The sequence below is a fragment of the Vicugna pacos genome, chromosome 1 (genome assembly GCF_048564905.1).
Source record: "Vicugna pacos chromosome 1, VicPac4, whole genome shotgun sequence".
Taxonomy (NCBI): domain Eukaryota; kingdom Metazoa; phylum Chordata; class Mammalia; order Artiodactyla; family Camelidae; genus Vicugna; species Vicugna pacos.
In genome coordinates, this window is record NC_132987.1 from 114,391,608 (window position 1) to 114,408,706 (window position 17,099).

General features: G+C 43.4%; 1 protein-coding gene across 1 annotated transcript in view; it reads left to right on the top strand.

Moving 5' to 3' along the window:
* The window catches only part of IFNGR2 (interferon gamma receptor 2), a 29,365-nt gene extending 12,266 nt beyond the window's left edge, over window positions 1-17,099 (top strand). Inside the window, exons 3-7 of the mRNA XM_072968751.1 lie at window positions 3,478-3,686; window positions 8,477-8,622; window positions 11,627-11,786; window positions 12,170-12,327; window positions 15,883-17,099. Coding sequence (XP_072824852.1) covers window positions 3,478-3,686; window positions 8,477-8,622; window positions 11,627-11,786; window positions 12,170-12,327; window positions 15,883-16,101 — 892 coding nt within the window. The 3' untranslated portion in view covers window positions 16,102-17,099. The remainder of the gene's footprint in view (window positions 1-3,477; window positions 3,687-8,476; window positions 8,623-11,626; window positions 11,787-12,169; window positions 12,328-15,882) is intronic.

Consider the following 17,099-nt stretch of genomic DNA (forward strand, 5'->3'; position numbering starts at 1 on the left):
TCACGACAAACAGACTCAGATGCCATCGTTTATCCCCATTTTATGGATAAGGAGACTGAGGAACAGAGAACCCCTGTGGTCTGGCTCCAGAGTCCTTGTGTTTAATCACTATGCTCCCTCTTGTGATGAGGTTGCTTTCAAAATTAGATAAATTCAGGGACAGAGGCAGTCCCTATGAGTCCATTGCTGGGAGCCAGGACCACCTGCTGAGTGAAGCTCAGGCGGGCTGATTTGACTTACGCAGGGCAAGAGGCTGGGGTCTGCGGATGGGCATGTGAGGCTGTGTCCGTGTCATTATTCACCTAAGGGGCCCACAGCACCTTATTTTCACCCTTTGCAAATTGATTGGAGGCAGCATTCCAGAATGCCACTTCCCCGCAAACTGCTGACCTGCATGTGCCAGCTGTCGTTTAAATTTGGATGGCTTGTGCCCTTTTAAACCCTGTTTTTGAGAAACAGTTTTAAGAAGTGGTTCTGAGAAAGGGGCAGGTTTGGAGGAGAGGGGAGGAGGCAGAACACGGGTGGTGAGTTCCCTGGCGAATCAGGGAGGGGGCCCTTTGCCCCGGTTCAACAGCTGGGATCGGCTGGGAGGAGGTTAGAGTGCCTTTAAGTATCTGTATAACTTAAAAAAAAATCACCTTCTCCCTTCTGAGGCACACCCCCCAGTCTGAGGAGGGGTGCCTGCGTTGGGGTCCCTCTCCCCGTTAAGGTCTGTGAGCCCAGGGCGTGGTGGTGCGCCAGTAGGACAGGCACCTCCTGTGGAAGCCCTGGGGACACATCTTGATGGCTTTCATCTTGTCAGTCACTGCTTTAATAGAAGGTAAGCCTCCAGTCAAGGTCAGAGGTACACTTAGAAGTCCATGTGGTGTGTGAAAGCCAGTGGCCGTGACCCGAGCCTCATCTAACTTCTGTCTCCCCTGGCCTGCTTTCTAGGCCAGAGTTGCTGTCCAGAACATGGCCTGTCCCTAGAGGGGACACTGCCTGCTGCTCCCCACTGAGGTGTCTAGAGCCACCTCCCTGCCTTTTCTCAAGTCTGTCACCTAAGGACAGAGCTCCGAGTTGGGGGTTAGAACGCCATGCGGGAATGAGGTGCTGGGACTCTGGGGAGTACATTCTCACTTACAAGGATGCTTGGCCTTATATTTGGCAGGGTCTTCCTGTGGGCAACCCTTTCTTTAAATGAGCGGCTTTGGGGTAAAAACAAACCCTGCTTCCAGCTAGACTGTGGTTTGTATGAACACAGTCTAAGACGTAGGCTGCAGCGGCCGAGTTTGGAGCGTGCAGATCAGTTGTAGGACAGAATGGGAGGAAATACTTGCCAGCTATAGATCTGGTGAGGGACTTGTATCCAGAATATACAAAGGTGGGGAGGGGATAGCTCAAGCGGTAGAGCACATGCTTAGCATGCACAAGGTCCTGGGTTCAGTCCCCAGTACCTCCTCTAAAACTAAACCTGATTACCTCCCCTGCAAAAAAAAAAAAATTTATACAGAATATATAAAGAACTCTTACAACTCAACAATTAAAAGACACATAACCCAGTAAAAATATAGACAAAGGATTTGGGTAGACATTTCTCCAAAGAAAGTATTCAGATAGCTAATAAGTATAATAAGTATATGAAACACACTCAACATCATTAGTTATCAGGAAAAATATAGCCACTAGGATGGCTCTAATAAAAAGGCATAATAACAAGTGTTGGGGAGGATATGGAGAAACTGGAACCCTCATACATTGTGGATGGGAATGTAAAATGGTGCAACTGCTTTGGAAAATAGTGAAAAACAGAGTTACCATTTGACCCAGCAATTCCACTCCTAGATATAGACCCTAGAAAACTGAAAACACATGTTCACACAAAAACTTTCATGTGGATATCCTTAGCATTATTCACCAGAGCCAAAAAGTGGAGACAGCCCACATGTTCATCAACAGATGAATGAATAAACAAAATGTGGTGTGTACGCACATGGGACATTATTTGGCCATAAAAAGGGATGCAGTGCTGACGTGCTACAATGTATCATGCTTGAAAACATACTGAGACAGGCTAAGTGAAAGGTGCTGATCACAGAAGGCCACATCGTTTACAATACCATCTGTATGAAATGTCCATAACAGGCAAATCCATAGAAACGGAAAGTAGATTAATGGAAGCGTAGGGCTTTGGGGGGTTGGGGGAAAATGGAGAGTGACTGCTAATAGGTATGGGGGTTCTTTTGGGAGTGATAAAAGTGTTCTAAAGTGGATTGTGGTGATGATTGCACAGCACTGAATATACTGAAATTGTACACTTTAAATGGGTGAATTTTATGGTATGTGAATTATATCTCAATTTTTAAAAATCCTTTTATCAGGGGAGGGATTAGCTCAGTGGTAGAGGGCACGCCTAGCATACACAAGATCCCGAGTTCAATCCCCAGTACCTCCATTAAAGATAAATTTTTTTAAAAAAAGAAAAGAAAACCTAATTACCACCCTCTCCAAAAAAAAGGGAAAAAAATCATTTCAAAAGCTCAGCTCTTGGCATACAATAGGCACATAAAAAATGCTTGCTATTGCTAATTAGCAGAAAAATGCAAATCAAAACAACAGTGAGGTACCACTTCACACCAGTCAGAATGGCCATCATTAAAAAGTCCACAGATGATAAATGCTGCAGAGGGTGTGGAGAAAAACAAACCCTCATACGCTGTTGGTGGGAAGGCAGTTTGGTGCAGCCATTATGGAAAACAGTATGGAGACTCCTTTAAAAACTAAAAATTGACTTACCATATGATCCAGCAATCCCACTCCTGGGCATATATCCAGAGGAAACTAATTTGAAAAGACACCTGCACCCCAGTGTTCACAGCAGCACTATTTACAATAGCCAAGACATGGAAACAACCTAAATGTCCATTGACTGATGACTGGATAAAGAAGTTGTAGTTTATTTATACAATGGAATACTACTCAGCCATAGAAAATAATGAAATAATGCCATTTGCAGCAACATAGATAGACCTGGAGATTGTCACACTAAGTGAAGTAAGCCAGGAAGAGAAAAATACCATGTTGCTATCACTTATATGTAGAATCTAAAAAAAAGACAAATGAACTTACTTACAAAACAGAAACAGACTCACAGATACAGAAAACAAACTTATCGTTACTGGTGGAGGGGAAGGGATAAATTGGGAGTTTGAGATTTGCAGGTACTAACGACTATATATAAAATAGATAAACAAGTTTATACTGTATAGCACAGGGAACTATATCAATATCTTGTAGTAACCTATGATGAAAAAGAATATGAAAAGGAATATATGTATATGTATGACTGAAACATTACACTGTACACCAGAAATTGACACAACCTTATAAACTGACGATACTTCAATAAAAAAGAAAAAAAAAAACTCAGCTCTGGGGAAACTTCTTTACGATCGAAGTGAGAATTCTGTGAAACGAAATCCTTTTCTTCCTTTGCAGCAATCCCAGTAGTAACTGGTACGACGTCAACAAAGAAAACAGTAAGGTGGATTGTACAAACATCATTGTGCCAAAGTGTGTCTTTTCCACAAACAACCTCTCAGAGGGTTTCCCCCCGAGTTTCAACATCTCTTTACGTGTTCAAGCTAAGCTGGCAGGCCTCGTTTCTGATTGGGTGACGGCGCCTTGGTTCCAACACTATCGGAATGGTAAGAGAACTTGGGCATCAACTTCCTTTATCGTTTCCGGTTTTTTTCACTTTCCCCTGCACTCAGCAGTCTGACTCTGTGCACCTGACTCCTGCCTGTCACCCTGAATAACCAGCAAATAGGTGGGTATGATGGTCAAACTCAGGTACTAACTGCGATGGCTGGTGCTTGAGGAGGGTGACTTGCTAGACCAGAGGGTTGCCAAACCACAGCCTGTGGCCAAATGCAGCCCATCAACCTGTTTTTGTAGATAAAGTAGATAAAGTTTATCAGAAAAAAAGATGTCAACATATACAGTGGAATATTATTTGGCCATAAAAAAGAATAAAATAATTGCCATTTGCAGCAACATGGATGGACCTGGAGATTGCCATACTAAGTGAAGTCAGACAGGGAAAGACAAATATATCTATCACTTATATGTAGAATCTTAAAAAAAGTGATACAAATGAACTTATTTACAAAACAGAAGCAGACTCACAGACATAGGAAACAAACTTATGGTTACCAAAAGGGAAATGGAGGAGGGATAAATTAGGAGTTTGGGATTAACAGATACACATTACTATATAGGAAATAGATAAACAAGGACTTAATGGTATGGCACAGGGAACTATATTCAATAACTCATAATAATCTATAATGGAAAAGAATCTGAAAAAGAACATGTGTATATACATACATAGATACCTGAATGACTTTGCTGTACATCTGAAACTAACTTTGTAAATCAACTATACCTCAATTGAAAAAAAAGTTTTATCAGAACACAGTTTCCCCATCTCTTCATGTATTTCTTGTCTGTGGCCGCTTCCGTGCTACAGCAGATGAGTTGAGTAGTTGCAAAAAGGTCCTTCTGGCCTGTAGAGCCTACATTTACTTTGGCATTTTAATGAAAAAGTTTGCTAACTTCTGTGCTAGGGGGGTTACTAGGCTACTGGCTTCACTGATCACCCTTCCCTGGCACTAATTCTTTTATGTTCAAGACAGACTTTAATTCAGCCTTGAACAATGCCTGACGCATGGAAGATATTCAGTAAACACTTGTTGAATGATTGAATGAACACACGTGTGCTCCCAGATATTGGAAGGGGGCATAAGACTCACCTGATACTAGTTTATACATGTGTTTTCTCAGTGGCTCATTTTCCGCATGGCCAGCTGAGCCTCATGTTTCCTCAGTGTCTATGCAAACACAAAGTATGGAACGTCTTGGGACTCTGTTTCAAACTAAACAAAGGTGTAAGACAATTGAGGAAAGGTGATCACAGTCTAGATATTTTATATGTTAAGCAATTGTTGTTTGTTTATTTTAGGTGTTACAGTGGTATTTTGTTTACTTTTTTTAAAAGGAGAGATCAGATCTTTTCAAGATACGTACTGAAGTATTTACACGTTTACACATATTTGCAATGATGTCATGTCTGAGATTCGTTCAGAATAATCCAGAGGTGGGGAGGGGCAAGGGCAGGGTGGATGGGCATAGGAGAAACAAAACTGGCTGTGACTTGATGGTTGATTTAAAGTTGGGTGATGGGTGGGTATAGCTCAGTGCTAGAGCACATGCTCAGCATGCATGAGGTCCTGGGTTCAATCCCCAGTACCTCCATTAAAAATTTAAAAATAAATAAGATAAATAAACCTAATTATCTACCAAAAATAATAAAAAGTATAATAAAATTGGATGATGAGTCAGATATGGAGAACAAACTAGTGGTTACCAGTGGGGAGGGGGAGGAGCGATTCAGGCATGGGGGAATAAAAGCGCTTTTGTGGGATTATACAAAATCATATGTGTGAAACTTTAAAAAATTGCAAAGCACTATAGAATTGAAAGAATTTTTCATTCAATAAAAAATAAAGTTGGGTGATGAATCCATGACCTTTGATTACCATCTTCTCTGTACTTTCTACGTGTTTGAAATTTCTGTAATAAGAAGCTGAGAAAAAAAAAATTGATGGTCTGTGCTGGTGATTTGGGGATGGGAAGAGGAGACGGTCCAGTCCCTGCCGGCTGGTCACCTACTGGGGACAGGTCATTTGTCTTGAGTAGAGAACCATCACGTGTCTGGGAATTCATAGGGAAAATACAGTAACTGTAGTAACAGAAGTAAGACCCGTGATGAAAGTCTCGGATCCAGCGTCAGCCAGCTGCTGCGCTCTGCCCTCCCGGGCTGGTTGGGCAGCAGTGTCCTCGGTTAGTTACTGGGGAGGGGATGTCATGCTCGGCTCCCTCACTGGTGAAGCTCGAGGCAGTGGTGTCCTCAGAGCCCATCACTGCCTTCACCACTCGTGGTGGAGCTGCGATGTGTAGGTCCTGTGAAGATGCTTTACTAAGGGCTGGAGAGGGGAGGGTGAGATGGTGGCTGGAGGGGGTCGGCGTTGGCATCACACAAACCTGGGATCACATCCCAATTCTGCCACTTACGGGCAGTGACTCTGGGCAAGTGACATCCCTTCTGGGCTTCAGTTCTCCCCTCCTCTCCTGGGACATGGTGATGACCTTGTGTAGTTGTTACACAGATCTGTGTGGACGTGCACGCATAATCCACGTCTAGGTTTATAGGGATCGTTCGGTGTATGGAGGTTGCTCTCAGTGGGTCACCTGTGGCTCCTTCGAGCCTTCCTTCAGGACTGGAGAGAAGGCAGATGATGTCCGCCCTTGAGACACAGGCTCATTAGGTTGCAATCAGATTCCAGATCCGGGCCGCTCTTCAGAAAGGCGAGTCTTTCAGTGCTGACCTTTCAGCAGTTAAGTGATTAGTGGTCCAGGCTCCCACGCCCTCTCCCATGGGTAAGGCCCAGACAAGTCTAGAGAACACGTTCAGGGGAGGCCGGGCCCTGAGGTCAGTGTGCTTTCCCGAACTCTGGTCAGGGAGCTGTTGGAACGGAAGCGCGGGATGTGTGTGCCAGTGTCTGTGAGCAGGTTATTGGGGGTTTTTTTGACCATTTTTTTTTAAGTAGTCAGTTTACAATGTTGTGTCAATTTCTGGTGTACAGCATAGTCTCAGTCATACATGTACATACATATATTCATTTTCATATTATTTTTCATTATAGGTTGCTACAAGATATTGAATATAGTTCCCTGTGCTATACAGTATAAACTTGTTGTTTATCTATTTTATATATAGTAGTTAGTATCTGCAAATCTTGAACTCCCAATTTGTCCTTTCCCACCCTGTCCCCTCCAGTAACCATAAGTTTGTTTTCTATGTCTGTGAGTCTGTCTCTGTTTTGTAAATAAGCTCATTTGTGCTTTCTTTTTTAGATTCCACATATAAATGATATCATATGGTATTTTTCTTTCTCTTTCTAGCTTACTTTACAGTATGACAATCTCCAGATCCATCCATGTTGCTGCAAATGGCATTATTTTATTCTTTTTTATGGCTGAGTAGTATTTCATTATATACATATACCACAACTTCTTTATCCAGTCATCTGTCATTGGACATTTAGGTTGCTTCCATGTCTTGCTATTGTAAATAGTGCTTGTGAGCAGGTTTAATGAGAGCTTTTTGTTACTTGCAGCAAATCTGCTAACATCACTATAGCTCAGCTCTGTCTTTGTTTGAACTTAGTTCCTCCACCAGAACAAATGAGATCAGAGGGCATGAGTCCAAACCCTGTGGGGACCAGTTCCTTTCACACAGAGAGAAAGGTGACCAGACCACATGCCTAACCCTGCCCAACCTGGGAGAGCCCAAGCGAGAGTGCGGAAGCAAGAGAGAAATCCAGCCCCACTCTTGTGAATACATGACCGTTCACATCATCTGTGGGTGTAAGATGTGCAGAAACAGGCTTCTTAGAACTTGGAGGACACAGCTGTACTTTGATCTGAGTTCCTCTGGTTAATTACACAATTTAAATGCTTCCTTGATGCATGCTGTAATCTTTCATTTATTGCTTATCATGAGTCATAGTCCTTGCTATCCTGAGAATTGTATGAAAAGCCTTAATGAATAGACTTATGGTGGTAATACCTCTCAGTTATTATATTTAAGCATTGTATTACAAAAAGCTAGAAGACACATAAATGTATTTTAAAGTTTGTAAACACCACTTTAGGTTCATTTATATAGAAAATATGTAATTATATATATATAGTAGAGAAGGACTAACAAAATCTTCTCCCCCTCTGCATGAAAATTTGAACTATGCTTAACCTTTCATCTCTGCTTCTCTGGAAATCTGATAAAGATAGCACGTAAGCCATGTCATTAAGCAGAAATGTTTATGGTCAGAAGGACCCCTGACTGGTAAACTGCGTTTCAATGGGGACAGTCTTACGCACCCGGTCGGCAGTCATCTTCGGGGTGTTGCTGAGTGCAGGGATTCTTGTAACTGGGCGTGTCCCTTGTGGGGACTCCGAAAACTATTCTGGAGTTGTTATGAGAGATACTGGCTCGTGTGGCTTTCAAGCCAGGGAGGCTCCTGTACCTGCCCAAAGTGGCTTCAGATACGTGTACTGAGCCATTTCCAGGGGCGGCCAGCAGCCGTGTGGGTGGCCGCAAGGACCCCAGAAAGCCCTGGTGCTGCCCTGTAACCTTCCAAGTAAATCTGGTGCCCAGAGCAGTATCTGGTAGTCTTGTGTGCCGGGATGCAATCTCATTACAAGTACAAATATGTGTGTATGTACATAATTATATATATATGTTATATATCATTAACTATAATTACACATACAATATACATATTGTGTGTATATGTATATACGACGTGGGTAGGTATGTATGTGTATATATACACACATAGGTTGACTGATTGACTTTTTAATTCTATTTCAGCGACCATCGGACCTCCAGAAAACGTCTGGGTGACCCCAGAAGAAGGCTCCTTTAACATCAAGTTTTCTTCTCCCTTTGACGTCCCTGCCAGTGAAGCCTATTTTTTGTATTACGTCTATTACTGGGAAAAGGGCGGAATCCAACAGGCAAGACCATTATTCTTCTTTGTTTTGAGTTTCTTTTCTTTGGAGTTTCTGTATAGCAAAAGAAGGTCCCCTTTAAAACGGCCAAGGAAAATAAGGCATCCCGGTATCCCCTGAAAGGCCGAGGCTTAGCGGGCAGACCCTCCTCTTCAGGACCCCTGCTTCTGCTCACCGTGTGGAGACTCCTCTCCCGCCAGACCCGCCTGCAGGGCCCTCTCCGCCTGGTGTCACACGGTCCCCACTGTCTGCACCTGGACTCAGCTGGAGTCCCTGGTGCTTTTGCCACACTCCGGAGTTTGGGGAGGTTCTGTGGGCCTGTTTCTACAGCAAGGAATCTGCTACTGCAGCCTGCAAGATTTAACTATATAAAGCCTCTGGTTTGAACAGTTTGCAAAGAGTGTGATGTGAATAGGTGACAAGTTCAGTTACTGGAAGGAGAGAGAGCGTTCTAGGGAGAAGGACCAGTAGGTTCGAGAAGGCACCGCACATTTGGGGAGCTGCAAGTGCTTGGATCCATCAGAAATGCAGGCCGTGTGCGGGCCTGGGGCGGGCACTGGGTTGACCGAGGTGGGTCAGACCCGAGGGGCCCGGTCAGCCCTGGGTGGCACAAGAGAAAAAGGATGGCGTTTAATCACCTCCAGTGTCTGATAAGCCAAACTGCATTTAATGATGTTTTATTATCTATGTAAACTTCATGATTTCTTACGTCCCACGTTATTATAATTTTTTATAATATAAGAGCTTATGTTTATCCAGAGCTTTCTTTGTATCTGGCCCTGGGCCAGGCACTTGAGATACATTTAATCTCATTTAATCTTGACACCACCCTGTGTCACAGGGAGGGAAACTGAATGGTTACGTGACTTGCCCAAGGGCGGCAGCCGCCAGCTAGCGGAGCGGAGGGGACATCGACCCTCATGCTCTTAACTGATGCTCTTCTCCAACATAGTCCACATTTGCACGTCGTTTCTTTGTGGTGACTGAAAACACGGAGAAGGCAAAAGTCACTGAAGAACAGACTCCCAGCATACGGGGATGAAGGAAAGACTCATTTTCTGAAATCGGAGGTCAAGGTCTGGTCCACTGGGATAGAGAAGGCCTGGAAGAATCCAGAAGGGATTCCTCTTTCTGCTTTTCAGCCAGAGCGTCTATACTTTGGACTTTTGTGAGCAAAAGATTCTGGGGCCAAAGCGACCGTGAAAGCCACCGACCAGTATGCTTTCCATTGCAGCTGTGAGCCTGCATGTCAGGGTCCCCAAGACCAACCCCTAGGTTTGCTTGAAGGACGCACGAGACTCAGCACCTAGTTGTCCTTGAGGCTGTGATTTATTACAGAGAAAGGACACAAGGCAGAGTCTAAAGGAATCTAGGCATTATCTAGGCATTTGCTTCCCGGAGCCATCCCTGGTCCCCCAGGACACACTTAATTCCCCCAGCAAGAAGCTTGACAGCGTGTGAAATGTTGTCAACCAGGGGAGCTCCTTAGAGACTCAGCGCCTGGGACTTGTACTGGGGGTGGTCACATAGGCACCCTCTGCCTAGTCTATACACCCAAACTCCAGGCTCCCAGCAGGAGAGCAAGTGTTCAGCACCAAAAGCATTGTTTATACACTAAATCTCCCTTATCCGGGAATGGTGAGGCCACTCCCCGAATCCAAGTTCCCAGATGCCAGCCGTGCGTCAGCCGCGCAACCAAGCCTTTCTCCGGACTGCAGTGTCAGGCCTAAATGTTAGCTCTTCTCTGCGGCCTGTGATTCTGAATTTTGGAAAGGCCAAGTGGCTGCTGAAATAAACTCATAAAGGAATGCCGTCCTTAAAATTGCTGGATGTGGCATCAGGAGCAACAATTTCTCTCCTCTGCCCTGGCGGTCATCAATATTAAACAGGAGGGGAAAAATTAAAAGTCATCTGTAATCCTGCTATTCGTGTACAACACGGTTATTTTGTATTTTTAAAAATAAGGTCATGTTCTATATACTGTTGAATAATCTGCCTTTTTTCAATCAACATATATATGCAGCTTCCTCTTTCCACAACACTGAGCGTGTGTTATGTCCCGCCATTCCAGATGGCTGTAGCCTGTCTGCTGTATCTCAGAATAAGAAAGCAGCCCTTTAAGGAGTCCTGTATTGCCATAATATGGTGTATCTTTTCCTTGTTTTCCTGTGGAGCAATGACAGCCTTGTCCAGGCCGGGAGTGAGGAGCCATTGACTGGAGGTGTGGAGGTGACAGGACCTGAGGGAGGGTAGAGGCTGGGAGGTGGAGAGGAGACAGACTCCTCTAAGAATTTGGGACCCAGCTCTTTCCTGATGACATGAATCACTAAGACCATTTCCATCTGCACTCTAAAAGGAACCAGCACTTTTCAGTGAAAGCCAGAAGCAGGTTGGGAACCAAAGGAACATTATTTCTTAGAATGACTGTTCTTCTGTTTCTTGATTAACTTCAAGTATCTAGATGAGATTCACCATGAGATACAAAATGTTAAGTTGAAAGGAGAAAGCTTCATCCTCGCAACTGAAATTTGCACAGTTTTAGCTTCGGACCCTCCGTTGCCGTGATGAGTCTTTGGTGGGACCCCCGAGGCCTCAGCCAGAAACACAGCCCTGAAGACATCAGCCTCTTTTTATTTTTTTTTAATTGAAGTATAGTCGGTTTACGATGTTGTGTTAATGTCTGGTGTACAGCATAGTGACTCAGTGATACATATGTACATATATATTCCTGTTCATATTCTTTTTCACTATAGGCTGTTACAAGGTATTGAATATAATTCCCTGTGCTGTGTATGTCAGCATCTTGATACTATTCATCAGTTTTCATTTATGAAATTTGTCTACTGTAAGCATGTAGAATGTGTATTCTGTTTCTTTAACAACAGAATTATCTTATTCTTTGGTTATTGTGTTCAGTGTGAATTTGAGGAAACATTGGAAAAGATGGGAGGGGCTTGATCATGTCCATGTGGGTAATTTTCACATATGGTTGTTGGTGTTTTTTATGTAGGTTACACGCCCTTACAGGAGCAACTTCATCACGTTGAATAATTTAAAACCCTTAAGAGCATACTGTTTTCAAGTCAAGGCAGAACTGTTTTGGATAAGCGGGAAAATCTCGAGACCTGGGCATTTAAGCGACATATCTTGCTCCGAGACAACAGCAGGCGGTAACATACGCTTTCTGAAGTCCTTTCTGAGCTGGGAAAAGATTACTCCTAAAATTGTGAAATCAGTGGTTGCTAATTAGGTGAAGGGCGGTGAGCGTGGGGAGACCCAGAGAGAAGGGGCTGAGCAGACAGCACTGAACTGTAGGCATAATGAGCTCATGTTGAAGTCTCTAGGAGGGAGAGCTGCCAGACAGCTAACGCTTTGTTTTAGCATTGCCTTTCCTAGCTATTAATTGAAGCACACGAGGCTGGGTGGAATCGGGGCAGTACCCGTCCATTTCGCTGGGACATGAACTCCATGTATCACAGCGGCGGATGAGAAATTACCGTGTTTGTGTTATGTGTGGGATGCTCATCTTGTTCACTTTATTGTGTCTCTTTAGCCTCTGCCAAGCTTCAGCAAGTCATCCTGATTGCCGTGGGAACCTTTTTGTTGCTGTCGGTGGTGGTAGGGACCTGTCTCTTCCTGGTCCGGAAATACAGAGGCTTGGTTAAATACTGGTTTCAGTCTCCGCCAAGGATCCCAGCACAATTAGAAGAGGTATGTGTGCACACACGGAAAAGGGGGATGTGTCAGCCCTCCACGCCTCCTGGTACCACATGGGAGTACAGCCGCAGGCAAAGCCAAGGGCACAGAGATTTGCATTAAAAGTGGTTCTTGGTTACTTGTGCACCCATGTTCTTAGCAGCACTATTCACAATAGCCAAAAGGTAGCTGCAACCCAAGTGCTCCATCGATGGATGAATGGATCAAGAAAATGTGGTGGACGTATGAATGGAATATTACTCAGCCTTAAAAAGGAAGGGGATTCTGACACATGCCACAACATGGATGAACCTTGAGGACAGTATAATAAGGAAAACTAGTCACAAAAAGACAAATGCTACATGATTCCATTTAAATGAGGTACTTAGAGTACTTATCTTCATAGAAACAGAATGTGGAATAGTGATGGCCAGGGTCTAGAGGGAGGGAGGAAATGTGGAATTAGTGTTTATACTTTTTTTTTTAAATTGACGTATAGTCGGTTTACAATTTTGTGCCAATGGAGTTAGTGTTTAATGGGGACAATTTCAGTTTTGCAAAATGAAAACAGTTCTAGAGACAGATGGTGGTGATGGTTGCCCAACACTGAAAATGTGCTTTACACTATTGAACTGTACATTTAAACATGGTTAAGATGGCAAATTTTATGCTATACATATTTTACCACAATTAAAAATTTTTTATTTTATTTTTTATTGAGGTATAGTTAATGTATGTGTTAATTTCTAGTGTACAGCACAGTGATTCAGTTACACATATATAGATACAGATATGGATGTCCTTTTCATATTCTTTTTCATTATAGGCTATTACAAGGTATTGAATATAGTTCCCTGTGCTATACGGTAGGACCTTGTTGTTTATCTATTTTATGTATATTTGTTAGTGTCTGCAAACTTGAACTCCCAATTTATCCCTTTCTACCCTCTCCTCTCTTGGTAACCGTATTTGTTTTCTATGTCTGTGAGTCTGTCTCTGTTTTGTAAATAAGTTCATTTGTGTCCTTTTTTTAGATTCCATATATGAGTGATATCATATGGTATTTTTCTTTCTCTTTCTGGCTTACTTCACTTAGTATGACAATCTCCAGGTCCATCCATGTTGCTGCAAATGGCATTATTTTATTATTTTTATGGCTGAGTAGTATTCCATTGTATAAATGTACCACAACTTCTTTATCTAGATCTGTCGATGGACACTTAGGTTGCTTCCATGTCTTGTCTATTTTAAATAGTGCTGCTGTGAACATTGGGGTGCATGTATCTTTTCAAATTAGAGTTTCCTCCGATATATGCCTAGGAGTAGGATTGCTAGATCATAGGGCAAGTCTATGTTCAGTTTAAGAAAATTTTTAAATGGCACGAGGTTGGCCAAAAAGGTGGCCTGGTCTGGCTGGACCAAGAAATCAGCTGCAGGAGGTTCCTCTCGAGGCAACACATCAGTCCCAGGGAGCCTGGCCAGACTACGTGATGCCCCCAGGGAGCCTGGCTGGAGGACGTGATGCCCCCAGGGAGCCTGGCTGGACGACGTGATGCCCCCAGGGAGCCTGGCTGGAGGACATGAAGGCAGTGGAAACAGCAGTCAAGAGCCCAAGCTCTGGGTCAGACAAAGTGCACTCAGGAGGATTCTGGGGTAAACACACCCTGAGCCATGAGCACAAAGCCTTGCACATCGAGGGCTCAGGGAATGTTACTACTATTTTAAAAGATTTAAGAAAGAAAAGTGGAGTGGGTGGGTCTTGCGGAAAGTCTTGTTTTCCTGCCCAGCCCCAGCCCCGCTGAGGCTCCTTGTGGCAGCCAGGCCCTCTGAGGTCACAGCCAGGACATTATTAGGCTCAGAATTTAGCTGATCAAGAATATGTAGACGTATTTAGAACCTGTAAATGCTGTGTTTGTGCTGTAATAGTTATGTATTTCAAAAACTGAAATCTCTTTAAAAAATTTCATCTGATGCTTTGATTTTTTTAAAAAAAGAATATTTAGAAGTATTTGCTTCTAGGGGTTTATCATTCATCAGTAAAATCGAGGTAAAATACTGGAAACAGAATCTTAGGGTGTTATATCTGGTCTATAAAGACAGAGTGGTGCTTCTAGAAAGAGCTCTAGTCTCTTGTCTTTATCGGTGTCAGGTGTTTAAGGTACACAGACGTTATGCAAATTACATGTTAAATTCCATCCTGGAACCTCCATACAAATGCTGCAGGATTCTATTTGCGTGAAGCATCTAAAATAGTCACACTCACAGAAGCAGAGACTAGAATAGTGGTTACCAGGGCCAAGGGGAGGGAGAAACGGGGAGGTGCTTTCAAACGGTGTTAAGTTTCAGTTCTGCAGAATGAGTAAGTTCAGAGATCTGCTGTACCACATCATGCCTGTAGTTAGTACTGTGTTCTGCACGTAAAAATGTGCTAAGAGGGTAGAACTCATGTTACATGTTCTTACCACAAAAAGGAAAACAAAAACAAAAAACTTCCATGGTTAATATGGTCACAACGTACTTAACAGCTCTCAACTCAGAATTTTACTTGCATTCATAATCTCTCTCTCAGAGTGGAAATAGCAGCTGGGCCCTAGTATGTGAATTTACTACTAGCTGTTTCCTTCTGAGCTTTAATCTAAAACAATAAAGTCTTTCGATTCACTTTCCTGGGAAAGTGTGAAAAATCTACATCAAAGGTCACTGAAGTTACGTGAGAAAAATGAATCATGTTTCACTTATATTTTCAAGCTTTCACAAGTGCACATGATCCATTACTGTTCCTCTTTGAATCAGCCAGCGCTAAGTTTATTGTATTTCAGTACCTTTCAGCCTTTCCAAGAGCCAGGCAGTAGGTTCTTGGTAACTGGGTAAAGTTACCAAGTAAAATCAGGGTAAAATACTGGAAACAGAATCTTAGGGTGTTGTAGCTGGTCTATAAAGACAGAGTGGTGCTTCTAGAAGGAGCTCTAGTCACTTGGTTGTGACTTTGGGCTTATGGCTAAGCCCAAAGCACAGGCAGGAGGGCCAGGGAGAGTCAGGCCGGGTGGGCCATCACTTCGCATTGAAGATCCGCACTTTCTGACCCTCCCAGAGCTGCACCGCCACCGCTGTGGGCCCAGATCCTCTGTACCGTGTGTGTTGTGTGAAGTAGAAACAACCGGTGGGCAGAGTGGCTGCGAAAAAAGCTTGTGAGCTTCTCCTCTTTGTCCCCATTGTTGGTGAATGAGAGGTCCCGTTTCCTCTTTCACCGAAAAGTTAGAATTCCAGAGACTTTTCAGGATGAATAATCCACCAGCCCGCATCCAGTGCAGCAAGTGAGAACTTGCTTTTCCTGAGTGATGCCCCTTCACGCCTTCAGAGCGTTCCCTTGGTTGGTCCTTGGATCTGTGTGCACGTTACCAAGATGAGGGGTGATGGGGATATTCAGGTGTTAGAGGTTGTTTCGTTGGTGGGCAGAACAGAAAGCTACCCCTGCATAAAATAGGATTGTGCCAACTAAAACTAAAGCAGAAAGGTCTGGTGTTTTGAACTGAGAAACTAATCATGATGGTGGTTTTCAATCTTCTCAAGTATTTAAAGGACCCGGATCAGCCCATCTTAGATGCCTTGGACAACGACAGCTCGCCAAAGGATGATGCCTGGGATTCTGTATCCATCGTTTTGTCCCCAGAGAATGAGGGAGAAGATGTTCTCCAAAGCACTGTGAACCAAAGCACGGGTCCGAGCCAGCAGCCCGTGGAAGGAGGACTCCAAGCCAGTGAACCCACTGATGTGACTGTCAGGACTTGAGGGAGCCCAGGACTCCATACTCCTGTCACCAAGAAACCCGTGGGTGCCTGGGGAGAGGTCGTAGCTCCCGCGGGAGAGACAGACTGATTTTTTTTCTTTAAACAAAGAATTTTCTAAATCATACTCATTTTCTAGAATGATTCTACATACCAAAACAATCAAGTTTTCTTTTAAACACTAAAAAGACAGAACTATTGGTTAGCAACATGGCCGTGGCCCCATGCTGATATTTTGTGCATTGTTGGCTGGGCCAGGCAGTCAGGAGACGGGGTCTTCTCCTTGATTCTGGCAAGGAGTTTCAGCCCCTTGGGCAGGTCACGTAACCTGCCCCGGCCTGTCCCAACAAGGGACACTGAGCGGCCCTTCACATCCAGTCTCCTGGCTTAAAATGTGCTTAATCTTATAAATAGTTTCCTAGTAATTTAAGTATTTTTTTTTTCAAGCTAGAAATAAAAGACTGCATAATTTGCTTTTTAAAAGCCTACGTGAAGTTTTTCCTCTTCACCTTCTTTATTTGGGCCTATTTTCTGCAAAGTTTCAACTTCTAAAAATTAGTGTAGCTAAGCTTTTGTTTTCTTAAGTAACACCCAGTAGAGCTACTGAGGCCTCGTGATCACGTGACAAGAACTTTCGCCCTGTGTCACCTGATCCCTTAATCCCCTGAAAGGCTGTGAAGGGGATTTTCAGCACTGCATTAGCACTTAATTTGTACGTGATGTGTCACTTGTATTGAGCAAGGCGTGTAAAGAGAATTAGCTACTGGACAGCAGTGATACCTGCTGGGCCTGTAAGTCTTCTGATGGTGCAAGTTTTTTTTTTTTTTTTAATTGAGTTTTAGTCAGTTTACAATGTTGTGTCCATTTCTGGTGTATAGCAGTTTTTCAGTCATACATGAATATACATATATTTGTTTTCATATTCTTTTTCATTGTGAGCTACTACAAGATCTTGTATATATTTCCCTGTGCTATACAGTATAAACTTGTTTATCTATTTTA